The following is a 16415-nucleotide window of genomic DNA, read 5'->3' on the forward strand; positions in this document are numbered from 1 at the left end:
TACAGCTCCAAGAATTTTCACAAAGATTCTCGGTGCCCTTCTGTCTGTAATCAGAGAACAGGGTATTGTGGTATTTCCTTATTTGGACGATATCTTGGTACTTGCTCCGTCTTTACATTTAGCAGAGTCTCATACGAATCGACTTGTGTTGTTTCTTCAAGATCATGGTTGGAGGATCAATTTACCAAAAAGTTCTTTGATTCCTCAAACAAGGGTAACCTTTCTGGGTTTCCAGATAGATTCAGTGTCCATGACTTTGTCTTTAACAGACAAGAGACGTCTAAAATTGATTACAGCCTGTCGAAACCTTCAGTCTCAATCATTCCCTTCGGTAGCCTTATGCATGGAAATTCTAGGTCTTATGACTGTTGCATCGGACGCGATCCCCTTTGCTCGTTTTCACATGCGACCTCTTCAGCTCTGTATGCTGAACCAATGGTGCAGGGATTACACGAAGATATATCAATTAATATCTTTAAAACCGATTGTTCGGCACTCTCTGACGTGGTGGACAGATCACCATCGTTTAATTCAGGGGGCTTCTTTTGTTCTTCCGACCTGGACTGTAATTTCAACAGATGCAAGTCTCACAGGTTGGGGAGCTGTGTGGGGATCTCTGACGGCACAAGGAGTTTGGGAATCTCAGGAGGTGAGATTACCGATCAATATCTTGGAACTCCGTGCAGTTTTCAGAGCTCTTCAGTTTTGGCCTCTTCTGAAGAGAGAATCGTTCATTTGTTTTCAGACAGACAATGTCACAACTGTGGCATACATCAATCATCAAGGAGGGACTCACAGTCCTCTGGCTATGAAAGAAGTATCTCGAATTTTGGTTTGGGCAGAATCCAGCTCCTGTCTAATCTCTGCGGTTCATATCCCAGGTGTAGACAATTGGGAAGCGGATTATCTCAGTCGCCAAACGTTGCATCCGGGCGAATGGTCTCTTCACCCAGAGGTATTTCTTCAGATTGTTCAAATGTGGGGGCTCCCAGAGATAGATCTGATGGCCTCTCATCTAAACAAGAAACTTCCCAGGTATCTGTCCAGATCCCGGGATCCTCAGGCGGAGGCAGTGGATGCATTATCACTTCCTTGGAAGTATCATCCTGCCTATATCTTTCCGCCTCTAGTTCTTCTTCCAAGAGTAATCTCCAAGATTCTGAGGGAATGCTCGTTTGTTCTGCTAATAGCTCCGGCATGGCCTCACAGGTTTTGGTATGCGGATCTTGTCCGGATGGCATCTTGCCAACCATGGACTCTTCCGTTAAGACCAGACCTTCTGTCTCAAGGTCCTTTTTTCCATCCGGATCTGAAATCCTTAAATTTAAAGGTATGGAGATTGAACGCTTGATTCTTGGTCATAGAGGTTTCTCTGACTCCGTGATTAATACTATGTTACAGGCTCGTAAATCTGTATCTCGAGAGATATATTATAGAGTCTGGAAGACTTATATTTCTTGGTGTCTTTCTCATCATTTTTCTTGGCATTCTTTTAGAATACCGAGAATTTTACAGTTTCTTCAGGATGGTTTAGATAAGGGTTTGTCCGCGAGTTCTTTGAAAGGACAAATCTCCGCTCTTTCTGTTCTTTTTCACAGAAAGATTGCTATTCTTCCTGATATTCATTGTTTTGTACAAGCTTTGGTTCGTATAAAACCTGTCATTAAGTCAATTTCTCCTCCATGGAGTTTGAATTTGGTTTTGGGAGCTCTTCAAGCTCCTCCGTTTGAACCTATGCATTCATTGGACATTAAATTACTTTCTTGGAAAGTTTTGTTCCTTTTGGCCATCTCTTCTGCTAGAAGAGTTTCTGAATTATCTGCTCTTTCGTGTGAGTCTCCTTTTCTGATTTTTCATCAGGATAAGGCGGTGTTGCGAACTTCTTTTGAATTTTTACCTAAAGTTGTGAATTCCAACAACATTAGTAGAGAAATTGTGGTTCCTTCATTATGTCCTAATCCTAAGAATTCTAAGGAGAAATCATTGCATTCTTTGGATGTTGTTAGAGCTTTGAAATATTATGTTGAAGCTACGAAATCTTTCCGTAAGACTTCTAGTCTATTTGTTATCTTTTCCGGTTCTAGGAAAGGCCAGAAAGCTTCTGCCATTTCTTTGGCATCTTGGTTGAAATCTTTAATTCATCTTGCCTATGTTGAGTCGGGTAAAATTCCGCCTCAAAGAATTACAGCTCATTCTACTAGGTCAGTTTCTACTTCCTGGGCGTTTAGGAATGAAGCTTCGGTTGACCAGATCTGCAAAGCAGCAACTTGGTCCTCTTTGCATACTTTTACTAAATTCTACCATTTTGATGTATTTTCTTCTTCTGAAGCAGTTTTTGGTAGAAAAGTTCTTCAGGCAGCGGTTTCAGTTTGAATCTTCTGCTTATGTTTTTTGTTAAACTTTATTTTGGGTGTGGATTATTTTCAGCAGGAATTGGCTGTCTTTATTTTATCCCTCCCTCTCTAGTGACTCTTGTGTGGAAAGATCCACATCTTGGGTAGTCATTATCCCATACGTCACTAGCTCATGGACTCTTGTTAATTACATGAAAGAAAACATAATTTATGTAAGAACTTACCTGATAAATTCATTTCTTTCATATTAACAAGAGTCCATGAGGCCCACCCTTTTTTGTGGTGGTTATGATTTTTTTGTATAAAGCACAATTATTCCAATTCCTTATTTTATATGCTTCGCACTTTTTTTCTTATCACCCCACTTCTTGGCTATTCGTTAAACTGATTTGTGGGTGTGGTGAGGGGTGTATTTATAGGCATTTTAAGGTTTGGGAAACTTTGCCCCTCCTGGTAGGAATGTATATCCCATACGTCACTAGCTCATGGACTCTTGTTAATATGAAAGAAATGAATTTATCAGGTAAGTTCTTACATAAATTATGTTTTTTCCATTTTTTAAAAAACCTAGTTATGAGAATTTCAGAACTAGGTGAAATATCTATTTGTTCCAATATAATTTGGTTTTGTATTTTTTGTTTGAGTTCTCTCAGACTTGGAGATTTATTGGATTTCCAGTATTTTAGAATCAGAAGTCTACTTGTTATAATTATACTATTTAGTTGACGTGAGTTCTTAAACGAGTATCCTTTCCTATCAAAAAAGAAGATAAGTTTATCCGATAGTTGTATATTGATTGAATTAATTCTATTAATCCAATCATTAACTTTGTGCCAGATTTTTTTAATTTTGGTACAGCCCCAAAAATAATGATGCAACTCCACTCTTAGCCTCCTACATTTGGGGCAGTATATTCCTGTTGTTGACCATCTAGCCTTAACAGCAGGAGTGATATATATTTTATTTATACATTTTGTGTGGGTTTCTCTCCAGGAAGTAGATATTGTCGCTGCATCTAAAGCCTTAAAGCTTTCCTTTATTCTTTCCGTGGAGATTTACCAGTTATTAGCCAAGATTTGTGATTTTTTTCCCTCCCAGAAAGGATATGACTATCTTATATAGTAAAGAAATTGCGTATTTCCCTATACTGAACAGTTTTAAAGCCGGCTCTACAATACTCCATGTTCCTTCTGTCAGAATATTATCTGATAGTTGCTGTGTATAGTGGCGTGCTTTTAAATAAGCGTAAAATTTAATATTTATTACTCCAAATTCTTGTTTTAATGTATTAAAAGCTTTACATTTCCTTGTATCTTTGTCTATCAATTGATATACATTTTTTTAGCCCTTTAGCCTTTCCCCTTCTTCTTACTTTAAAAAACTGGACTCTCAGCTTGAGCTGTGGGGGCCATCCCTAAGGTGCATGTGGCCATCTCTACGCTTGCGAAGCGGACGACTATTCCCCTCGAGGATAGTTTATCGTTTAAAGAGTCCATGGATAAAAAGCTGTAAAACATGTTGAGAAAGATGTTTCAGCACACAGGGTTTGTTTTTCAGCCAGCAGCGGCCATTGCAGCGGTCACTGGAGCTGCAACATATTGGTGTGAATCCCTGTGTGAAATGGTTGAGGAGGAGACATCCATCGACGAGATACAGGAGAAGGAGAAGATTAAGGCGCTGAAGATCGCCAATTCTTTCATCTGTGATGCCAATATGCAAATTATTTGCCTGAATGCTAAGTTGTCAGGTTTTTCTGTTTTAGCGCGCAGGGCTCTGTGGCTAAAATCTTGGTCTGCGGACATGACCTCTATGGCGAGGCTGTTATCCTTGCCTTTTCAAGGAAAGATCATGTTCGGTCCAGGATTGGATTCGATTATATCCACGGTTAAGGGAGGCAATGGAGCTTTCCTACCGCAGGATAAGAAGGCTAAGCCTAAAGGATCTACTTTTCGTCCCTTTCGTGCGGACAAGGCCCAGCGCCAGCAACCCGCTGCAAAAGCGGAGCATTCCAAGGGATCTTGGAAGCCGGCTCAATCTTGGAACAAGTCTAAGCAGAACAAGAAGCCCGCCGAGACGAAATTGGCAATTACGGGCTGCCCCCGGCCCGGTCTCCGAATCACGTAGGGGGCAGATTATCTCTATTCTCAGATGCATGGTTGCAGGACGTTCAGGACCCTTGGGTTCTAGAAGTGGTCTGCCAGGGTTACAGGATAGGGTTCAGATCCCATCCCCCCAAGGGCAGATTCCTCCTGTCAAACCTGTCTTCAATACCAGAGAAGAGAGAGGCCTTTCTAGAGTGTGTGAGAGATCTCGCCTCTCTCAGGGTTATCGTACCAGTACCCCTATCAGAAAGGGGTCTAGGGTACTATTCCAACCTTTTTGTGGTTTCAAAGAAGGAGGGCACATTCCGCCCGATTCTGGACCTAAATTGTTTAAACAAGTTTCTGAGTGTTCCATCATTCAAAATGGAAATGATCAGATATATTCTGCCCCTAATTCAAAAGGGACAGTTCATGACGACTATAGACTTGAAGGACGCTTACCTTCATGTGCCAATCCACAGGGACAAGGTTCCTAAGATTTGCATTTCTGGACCAACACTTCCAGTTTGTGGCCCTTCCTTTTGGTCTGTCGACGGCCTGAGGGTCTTCATGGAGGTTCTGGGGGCGTTGCTAGCAGTGGCCAGATCCAGGGGCATTGCAGTGGCACTGGCATCTTAACTGCACGACATCCTGGTTTAGGCGCTGTTGCTCAGCCTCGCAGAGGGACACAACTAGAGCTGTGGCTTTGTCTTGGGCCTTCAAGAATGAGGCCACTGTGGAGCAAATTTGTAAGGTGGTCCTCCTTACACACTTTTACAAATTTGACGTTTTTGCTTCTGCGGAAGCTGTTTTTGGGAGGAAGGTTTTCCAGGCTGTGGTGCCCTCAGATTAGGGTCCGCCTTTTACCTCCCGGTTTCATTCAGTATCCTCTAGAACTTGAGTATATGTTCCCAATAGTAATGAATGAAGACGTGGACTCTCCTCCCCTTTAGATGGAAAACATAAATTATGCTTACCTGATAATTTAATTTCCATCGAGGGGAGGAGAGTCCACGACTCCTGCCCGTATCTCCGCTGGGCGGCCCTAAATTTATTCATCTTCTGGCACCTTTTTTACCCTGATATTTCTCCTACTGTTCCTGGTTCCCTCGCAGAATGACTGGGGGATGAGGGAAGTGGGGGAAGTATTTAAGCCTTTGACTGGGGTGTCTTTGCCTCCTCCTGGTGGCCAGTTTCTTAATAACCAAAATTGTAATGAATTAAGCCGTCGACTCCTCCCCTCGATGGAAATGAAATTGTCAGGTAATGTTTTCTGTGTTTAACAAATATGTTGTTTTTTTTTGCTTGACGGACACTTCCCTGTTCTACCAATGAGCTTGTTTTGTCCCAAATACAAGTTGTGCACTTCCTGTTAGAATTAAAATCAATATAAGCACCTTTAACTTTGAGCCAATCACAAGACATAAATCAATCACCAGCTAGCTCCCAATAGTGTAAATATGTACATCATTTTGCCTTCAAAGGATACCAGGATAACAAAGTACATTTTAAAATAGAAGTGAATCTGAATCATGCAAGTTTAATTTTGACTTTCCTATCTCTTTAAAACATATTCAGTTTTGCGGTGGATAGACAAAGATCTATAGCTAGCAAGAGACAAAAGCTGCTAACACATTTTTATGAATGTCTCAGTTCAAAGAAACGTTAGAATGTTTTATCACACATTCTAACATTCCAATTTCTAATATTGGTATTTGAATTTTAATTAACATTCGGTAATATTTGTTTTATTTTTTTGTTTATTTTCTAATGTAAAATTGAATTTTAAAAAGCTAATTCGAAATAATGAAAATCCATTTTGATTTTGAATGTTTATATTATATCAAATATACACATTTGAAATTTTAATGTGTATATATGAACTATTATGAACATTCGAAATCGAAAGCAACATTCGAAAATAAAAAATATCATTCGATTTTCAAATTTTAAAGAATTTTTGTTTGTATCGATATTTGATTGTGTAAAGGAATAATCGTTCTTTCATTCCAATTTCAATTTAGCCACATTCGCCCATCCCTAATAAACACATCTTATTAAAGGGACATTATACCCTCATTTTTTCTTTGCATAAATGTTTTGTAGATGATCTATTTATATAGCCCATAAAGTTTTTTTTAAAAATAAATGTATAGTTTTGCTTATTTTTAAATAACATTGCTCTGATTTTCAGACTCCTAACCAAACCAAGCCCCAAAGTTTTATGAGAATACCGTCAGCTACCTTCTCCAGCTTGCTGCTGTTTGTGTAAAGGGTCTTTTCATATGCAAAAGAAGGGGGAGGGGGGAGTGTCTTATTTGCCACTTGCAGTGGGCTTTCCAGCTGCCTTTTCAACAGAGCCAAACTGACAGCTTCTAAGTACGTTTTTAAACCGTTTTATACTGGATTTTTATATCAGTATCTGTGCATCTTTATAGTAGTGTCTATTACATGCAGGTATATGAAAATGAGTGTATACTGTCCCTTTAAGTTTATAGACGTTTACAACACCTTTTACTCACAGATATTCTTTCTGAATACTGCTGTATTACTAAGAGTTCCATTTCTGTCACTTAAACTGAATTCATTACATCCCTGCAGATTTTTAATCTCATGAAATATGACAGCTACAGTCGATTTTTGAAGTCGGAGGTGTTTCTGAAACTCAAGGCATCTGAGGAGAGTGAGCACACAGGCTTTGGGACGGGAGGTGAGACTGCTCCAAAGCGCGCCTCTAGGATATACAACACGTGATGTCTCCCTTTGCTTACATACAGGCTCATGTGGAATCAACGGGAAAGGAACTGTTTACTACCAAAGACAACCACAGAGCTTCACAACACTCCTGGCTTGTTCACTCCATGGGCGGCCTAGCACACGCTAACAGACCTAAATTAATAAGATTACAAGAAGATCTGCACAGGCATTAGTTTTCTTAGTCTTCATGTACAGGGTAAACAATTTTATAATTAATAAAAGAAACCATTAGGAGAGGTAATTGCAGACAGGCGAAAGATTCTGCTTATGACTTTAATACAATTACCAGGATCTTGTCTTCTTTTGAATTTATGATAGTGGAACGTGGTACTATTTTATACTTGTTTTTTTTTTTCAGACAGATAAATTAAAACTGAGATTTTAGCTATGTTCGTCTCCAGTTTCATATAAGCAGCTTGACTAAGTTCTATATTATTATGTTGTACTGGGCTTCATATCACCAGGTTACTCTGTGGTCAATAAGTGATTTACCCTTGGTTTAAAGGAGTTTCTAGACATAGAAGCTGCTATCCCCACATAACCGCCAATGGTAGATTTACACCAAATTCACTAACATAGATTAAGAACTTTCATGATTAGACAGATCATACAATTTAACAACTTTCCAATTTACATCTGTCACTAAATGCACCGCCTTCTTTTGGTAATGTTTGTTGGAACTTCTTTCCATAAGAGCTAGGCTCAGGACTGTGCACATGTCTTGTGCACTATATGTATAACATTCTTACAAACACATTTTAAATAATTGTTCATTTAGTATTGTATTATTATTTGGATAATGGAGTCTTCAAAATTGAGACTATCATAATCACTGTACCCCGGAACTGCACCACAGTATGATCATATGGAAAGCACTTTAGATGTAAACCATTTGTAATTCATCCATAGACATATAATGGCGCCCATATATGTATGAGATCTAAAAATAAACATAGTAACAGATATATTAGTAATTGAGTACAGTTTTTATATACATTGACAAAATAAAAAAATGTTTTACATTTATTTATCCTACAAACTTAAAACTACTGAATGGGTTGGTTTTTTTGTTCAGTAAAGGATTCTATAAAATTAAGCAGTCGATAATTATTCTGTCAACAGAGATTTACATTGTATGAACCTAATAAATCAGGAAATAATTTTGGATCTTTCTTGCTGCCACAGCCACCAGCCAAGTGTTGTTTTTTTTATTTTTTGTCAGCATTAGTTTTGCAAGATGTAAATGCTTTTCAACAATTTATTTTGTATGTAAATGATTTGCAATTTAGTACTTAGTTACTGATATATACTATGTGTTTATAAAAAAATGGCTAATGTCCCTTTCAGTACTGGACCCTGCTATATTTATACATAACTTGCACTGGACTTGATATAATTAAATTCCCAGGTCCTTGAGAATGAAGAACATTACTCATTGGGGCTGATTTATCAAAGTCTGTAGCGTATCACGTCTGCCAGACATCGCTGAATGCCGACAGCATAGGCTGTCGGCATTTGACATTGCACAAGCAGTTCTAGTGAACTGCTTGTACAAGGCGACCCCCTGCAGATTTGCGGCCAATTGGCCGCTAGCAGGGGGTGTCAATCAGCCCGGTTGTACACGATCAGGCAGATTGATGTCCGCAGCCTCAGAGGCGGTGGACCAGTTATAGAGCAGCAGTGTTAAGACCACTGCTTCATAACTGCTGTTTCTTTCATGTAATTAGCAAGAGTCCATGAGCTAGTGATGTATGGGATATACATTCCCACCAGGAGGGGCAAAGTTTCCCAAACCTCAAAATGCCTATAAATACACCCCTCACCACACCCACAATTCAGTTTTACAAACTTTGCCTCCCATGGAGGTGGTGAAGTAAGTTTGTGCTAGATTCTACGTTGATATGCGCTTCGCAGCAGGCTGAAGCCCGGTTTTCCTCTCAGAGTGCAGTGAATGTCAGAGGGATGTGAAGAGAGTATTGCCTATTTGAATTTAATGGTCTACCTCTAGGGGATCTATTTCATAGGTTCTCTGTTATCGGTCGTAGAGATTTCTTCTCCTACCTCCCTTTTCAGATCGACGATATACTCTTATATACCATTACCTCTACTGATTCTCGTTTCAGTATTGCTTTGGCTATCTACTATATGTAGATGAGTGTCTTGGGGTAAGTAAATCTTATTTCTATTTATGACACTCAAAGCTATGGTTGGGCACTTTATATGTAAAGTTCTAAATATATGTCTTTAAATATATTTTTTATATTTGCCTTGATTCAGGATAATCAGTATTCCTTATTTTTTTCAATTGACTTTTTTTCCCTGTGGGCTGTTAGGCTCGCGGGGGCTGAAAATGCTTCAATTTATTGCGTCATTCTTGGCGCAGACCTTTTTGGCGCAAAAATGTTGTCATTTCCGGCGCCCTAATTGACGCCGGAAGTTTGTGCATGGTTGCGTCATTTTTTGACGTTCAGACGTTTTTTGGGCCAAAATTGTGGGCGTCGTTTTTTCCGGCGTCACAGGATGTGGTGTCATACTTGGCGCCAAAAAATATGGGCATTGTACTTGGCGCCAATAATGTGGGCGTCATTCTTGGCGCCAAAAAATGTGGGCGTCATTCTTGTCTCCACCTTTTTTTCACATTATTTCAGTCTCATTTTTCATTGCTTCTGGTTGCTAGAGGCTTGTTCATTTGGCATTTTTTCCCATTCCTGAAACTGTCATTTAAGGAATTTGATAATTTTGCTTTATATGTTGTTTTTTCTATTACATATTGCAAGATGTCTCAACATGACCCTGGATCAGAATCTACTTCTGGAAAGTTAAGTGCATCTGTTGTAAACTTTTGGTAACTGTTCCTCCGGCTGTTGTTTGTGATAACTGTCTTGATAAACTTTCTAATGCAGATTGTGTTTCCATTAGTAATAATCCATTACCTGTTGTTGTTCCTTCAACATCTAATGTTCAGGATGTCCCTGTTAGTGTAACAGAATTTGTTTCTAAATCTATTAGGAAGGCTCTGTCTGTTATTCCTCCTTCCAGTAAGCGTAAAAGGTCTTTTAAAACTTCTCATATTTCAGATGAATTTTTAAGTGACCGTCATCATTCTGACTTATCTGTTTCTGATGAGGATCTATCTGGTTTAGAAGATTCTGCCTCAGATATTGACACTGATAAATCTTCATATTTATTTAAGATGGAGTTTATTCGTTCTTTACTTAAAGAAGTGTTAATTGCATTAGATATGGAGGAGTCTAGTCCTCTTGATACTAAATCTACTAAGCGTTTAAATTCGGTTTTCAAACCTCATGTAGTTATTCCTGAAGTTTTTCCAGTTCCTGATGCTATTTCAGAAGTAATTTCTAGGGAATGGAATAGTCTGGGTACTTCATTTACTCCTTCTCAAAGGTTTAGGAAATTGTACCCTGTGCCATCTGATAGATTAGAGTTTTGGGATAAAATCCCTAAAGTTGATGGGGCTATTTCTACTCTTGCTAAACGTACTACTATTCCTATGGTGGATAGTACTTCCTTTAAGGATCCTTTAGACAGGAAGCTTGAATCCTTTCTAAGGAGAGCTTATTTATGTTCAGGTAATCTTCTTAGACCTGCTATTTCTTTGGCTGATGTTGCTGCAGCTTCAACTTTCTGGTTGGAGGCTTTAGCGCAACAAGTGTCAGACCATAATTCTTATAGCATTGTTAAACTTCTTCAATATGCTAATAATTTTATTTGTGATGCCATTTTTGATATCATTAGAATTGATGTCAGATATATGTCTCTAGCTATCTTAGCTAGAAGAGCTCTATGGCTTAAATCTTGGAATGCAGATATGACTTCTAAGTCAACTTTGCTTTCTCTTTCTTTCCAAGGTAATAAATTATTTGGTTCACAGTTGAATTCTATTATTTCAACTGTTACTGGGGGGAAAGGAACCTTTTTGCCTCAGGACAAAAAATCTAAAGGTAAATACAGGGCTGCTAATCGTTTTCGTTCCTTTCGTCAGAATAAGGAACAGAAGCCTGACCCTTCCCCTAAAGGAACAGTTTCTGTTTGGAAACCTTCTCCAGTCTGGAATAAATCCAAGCCTTTTAGAAAGTCAAAACCAGCTCCTAAATCCGCATGAAGGTGCGGCCCTCATTCCAGCACAGCTGATAGGGGGCAGGTTACGATTTTTCAAAGATATTTGGATCAATTCGATTCACAGTCTTTGGATTCAGAACATTGTTTCTCAAGGATACAGAATAGGTTTCAAGATAAGACGTCCTGTGAGAAGATTTTTTTCTCTCTCGCATTCCAGTAAACCCAGTGAAGGCTCAGGCATTTCTGAAATGTGTTTCAGATCTAGAGTTGGCTGGGGTAATTGTGCCAGTTCCAGAACGGGGTCTGGGGTTTTACTCAAATCTATTCATTGTACCAAAGAAGGAGAATTCCTTCAGACCAGTTCTGGATCTAAAAATATTGAATCGTTATGTGAGAATACCAACATTCAAAATGGTGACTATAAGGACTATTCTGCCTTTTGTTCAGCAAGGGCATTATATGTCCACAATAGATTTACAGGATGCATATCTTCATATTCCAATTCATCCAGATCACTATCAGTTTCTGAGATTCTCTTTTATAGACAAGCATTACCAGTTTGTTGCCCTTCCGTTTGGCCTAGCAACAGCTCCAAGGATCTTTTCAAAGGTTCTCGGTGCCCTTCTCTCTGTAATCAGAGAACAGGGTATTGCGGTATTTCCTTATTTGGACGATATCTTGGTACTTGCTCAGTCTTTACATTCTGCAGAATCTCATACGAATCAACTTGTGTTGTTTCTTCAAAAATATGGTTGGAGGATCAATTTACCAAAGAGTTCTTTGATTCCTCAGACAAAGGTAACCTTTTTGGGCTTTCAAATAGATTCAGTGTCCATGACTTTGTCTTTAACAGAAAAGAGACGTCTGAAGTTGGTTTCAGCTTGTCGAACCCTTCAGTCTCAATCATTCCCTTCGGTAGCTTTTTGCATGGAAATTCTAGGTCTCATGACTGCTGCATCGGACGCGATCCCCTTTGCTCGTTTTCACATGAGACCTCTTCAGCTTTGTATGCTGAACCAGTGGTGCAGGGATTATACAAGGATATCACAAATAATATCCTTAAATCCCAATGTTCGATCTTCTCTGACTTGGTGGTTGGATCACCATCGTTTAATTCAAGGGGCCTCTTTTATTCGTCCAACCTGGACTGTGATCTCAACAGATGCGAGTCTTTCAGGTTGGGGAGCTGTATGGGGATCTCTGACAGTGCAGGGGGTTTGGGAATCTAAGGAGGCGAGATTACCAATCAACATTTTGGAACTCTGTGCGATTTTCAGAGCTCTCCAGTTCTGGCCTCTTCTGAAGAGAGAATCGTTTATTTGTTTTCAGACGGACAATGTCACAACCGTGGCGTATGTCAATCATCAAGGTGGGACTCACAGTCCTCAAGCTATGAAAGAAGTATCTCGGATACTTGTATGGGCGGAATCCAGCTCCTGTCTAATTTCTGCGGTTCACATCCCAGGTGTAGACAATTGGGAAGCGGATTCTCTCAGTCGCCAGACGTTACATCCGGGCGAATGGTCTCTTCACCCAGAGGTATTTCTTCAGATTGTTCAGATCTGGGGACTTCCAGAAATAGATCTGATGGCCTCTCATCTAAACAAGAAACTTCCCAGGTATCTGTCCAGATCCAGGGATCCTCAGGCGGAAGCAGTGGACGCGTTGTCACTTCCTTGGAATTATCATCCTGCCTCTAGTTCTTCTTCCAAGAGTGATTTCCAAAATTCTAATGGAACGTTCTTTGTTCTGCTGGTGGCTCCAGCATGGCCTCAAAGGTTTTGGTATGCGGATCTCATTCGGATGGCCAGTTGCCAACCTTGGACACTTCCATTAAGACCAGACCTTCTATCTCAAGGCCCATTTTTCCATCAGGATCTCAAATCATTAAATTTGAAGGTATGGAAATTGAACGCTTGATTCTTAGTCATAGGCGTTTCTCTGACTCAGTTATTAATACTATGTTACAGGCTCGTAAATCTGTGTCTAGGAAGATTTATTATCGAGTCTGGAAGACTTACATTTCTTGGTGTTCTTCTCATAAATTCTCTTGGCATTCTTTTAGAATTCCTAGAATTTTACAGTTCCTTCAGGAGGGTTTGGATAAAGGTTTATCTGCAAGTTCTTTGAAAGGACAAATCTCTGCTCTTTCTGTTCTTTTTCAGAGAAAGATTGCTAATCTTCCTGATATTCATTGTTTTGTACAGGCTTTGGTTCGTATAAAGCCTGTCATTAAGTCAATCTCTCCTCCTTGGAGTCTTAATTTGGTTCTGAGGGCTTTACAGGCTCCTGTTTGAACCTATGCCTTCTCTGGATATTAAATTACTTTCTTGGAAAGTTTTGTTCCTTTTGGCCATCTCTTCTGCTAGAAGAGTTTCTGAGTTATCTGCTCTTTCTTGTGAATCTCCTTTTCTGATTTTTCATCAGGATAAGGCGGTGTTGCGGACTTCATTTAAATTTTTACCTAAGGTTGTGAATTCTAACAACATTAGTAGAGAAATTGTTGTCCCTTCATTGTGTCCTGATCCTAAGAATTCAAAGGAGAGATCTTTACATTCTTTGGATGTAGTAAGAGCTTTGAAATATTATGTTGAAGCTACTAAAGATTATAGAAAGACTTCTAGTCTATTTGTTATCTTTTCTGGTTCCAGGAAAGGTCAGGAAGCTTCTGCCATTTCTTTGGCGTCTTGGTTAAAGGGCCATGATACCCACATTTTTTCTTTCATGATTTAGAAAGAGAATGCATTTTTAAACATCTTTCTAATTTACTTCTATTATCTAATTTGTTTTATTCTCTTGATATTCATTGCTGAAAAGCATATCTAGATATGCTCAGTAGCTGCTCATTGGTTGCTGCACATAGAAGCCTCATGTGATTGGCTCACCCATGTGCATTGCTTTTTCTTCAAATAAGGATATCTAAAAAATGAAGCAAAATAAATAATAGAAGTAAATTGTAATGTTGTTTAAATTTGTATGTTCTATCTGAATCATGAAAGAAAGATTTTGGGTTTAGTGGCCCTTTAAAGTCTTTGATTCATCATGCTTATGTGGAGTCGGGTAAGTCCCCGCCTCAAAGGATTACGGCTCATTCTACTAGGTCAGTTTCTACTTCCTGGGCTTTTAAGAATGAAGCTTCCGTTGATCAGATTTGCAAAGCAGCAACTTGGTCTTCTTTGCATACTTTTACTAAATTCTACCATTTTGATGTTTTCTCTTCTTCTGAAGCAGTTTTTGGTAGAAAAGTACTTCAGGCAGCTGTTTCAGTTTGATTCTTCTGCTTATGATTTCAGTTTTTTTCATTATTTAGATTAAAACTTTTGATTTGGGTTGTGGATTATTTTTTCAGCGGAATTGGCTGTCTTTATTTTATCCCTCCCTCTCTAGTGACTCTTGCGTGGAAGTTCCACATCTTGGGTATCTGCTATCCCATATGTCACTAGCTCATGGACTCTTGCTAATTACATGAAAGAAAACATAATTTATGTAAGAACTTACCTGATAAATTCATTTCTTTCATATTAGCAAGGGTCCATGAGACCCACCCTTTTTTGTGGTGGTTATGATTTTTTTGTATAAAGCACAATTATTCCAATTCCTTATTTTTGATGCTTTCGCTCCTTTCTTATCACCCCACTTCTTGGCTATTCGTTAAACTGAATTGTGGGTGTGGTGAGGGGTGTATTTATAGGCATTTTGAGGTTTGGGAAACTTTGCCCCTCCTGGTAGGAATGTATATCCCATACGTCACTAGCTTGTGGACTCTTGCTAATATGAAAGACATGAATTTATCAGGTAAGTTCTTACATAAATTATGTTTTCTGGCGGAAACGGGCATCAGGGGCTATTTGGCCCTTGATAAATCGGCCCCATTGAGCTGGTGACTTAGCACTAATCAGAGATTAGTAAAGACATGGGTGTAGTCTAAGGATTGCTAGCTGTTGGTTGCAAGCTGTACTGCTGTGATACCCTGTATAACTTTAGAAAATAAATAAAATATTAATATATTCACATAATATATGAATGTCTTAAGCCTACGGAATAATTCTATACAGTAATTGGTACATAAGCTTTTCACCTAACAAAGACTCCTTAATTTGAAGAGCGCATAAGGGTTTCCATATTTGAGATTTAATGGCTACATCCAACGTGTGCAACCTATTTATAAGGCCAACCACAACACCCAACAAAAAGAAAATAAAACTATACGTATACTGAAAAGGTGTGCACAGGGACGTCAAAAACAACTGCATCTCAAACTGCTCCAGATTCTACTAAGTTAAAGGTTGTTTTCTTTCATGTAATTAGCAAGAGTCCATGAGCTAGTGACGTATGGGATATACATTCCTACCAGGAGGGGCAAAGTTTCCCAAACCTCAAAATGCCTATAAATACACCCCTCACCACACCCACAAATCAGTTTTACAAACTTTGCCTCCTATGGAGGTGGTGAAGTAAGTTTGTGCTAGATTCTACGTTGATATGCGCTCCGCAGCAGGTTGGAGCCCGGTTTTCCTCTCAGCGTGCAGTGAATGTCAGAGGGATGTGAAGAGAGTATTGCCTGTTTGAATTCAATGATCTCCTTCTACGGGGTCTATTTCATAGGTTCTCTGTTATCGGTCGTAGAGATTCATCTCTTACCTCCCTTTTCAGATCGACGATATACTCTTATATATATACCATTACCTCTGCTGATTTTCGTTTCAGTACTGGTTTGGCTTTCTACAAACATGTAGATGAGTGTCCTGGGGTAAGTAAGTCTTATTTTCTGTGACACTCTAAAGCTATGGTTGGGCACTTTTTTAAAGTTCTAAATATATGTATTCAAACATTTATTTGCCTTGACTCAGAATGTTCAACATTCCTTTTTTTCAGACAGTCAGTTTCATATTTGGGATAATGCATTTGAATCAATCATTTTTCTTACCTTAAAAATTTGACTTTTTCCCTGTGGGCTGTTAGGCTCGCGGGGGCTGAAAATGCTTAATTTTATTGCGTCATTCTTGGCGCGGACTTTTTTGGCGCAAAAAATCTTGCGTCATTTTTTGACGTTCTTTTGCGCCAAAAATGTCGGCGTTCCGGATGTGGCGTCATTTTTGGCGCCAAAAGCATTTAGGCGTCTTTTTTGGCGCTAAAAAAATAT

At 39.1% G+C, this 16415-nt stretch overlaps 1 protein-coding gene across 1 annotated transcript in view; it reads left to right on the plus strand.

Annotated features, from left to right (window-relative positions):
- RGS10 (regulator of G protein signaling 10) overlaps positions 1-8383 on the plus strand; it is a 76777-nt gene extending 68394 nt beyond the window's left edge. Inside the window, exon 6 of the mRNA XM_053692661.1 lies at positions 7037-8383. Coding sequence (XP_053548636.1) covers positions 7037-7189 — 153 coding nt within the window. The 3' untranslated portion in view covers positions 7190-8383. The remainder of the gene's footprint in view (positions 1-7036) is intronic.
- Positions 8384-16415: the final 8032 nt, after the last annotated feature.

The sequence above is a fragment of the Bombina bombina genome, chromosome 9 (assembly GCF_027579735.1).
Source record: "Bombina bombina isolate aBomBom1 chromosome 9, aBomBom1.pri, whole genome shotgun sequence".
NCBI lineage: Eukaryota > Metazoa > Chordata > Amphibia > Anura > Bombinatoridae > Bombina > Bombina bombina.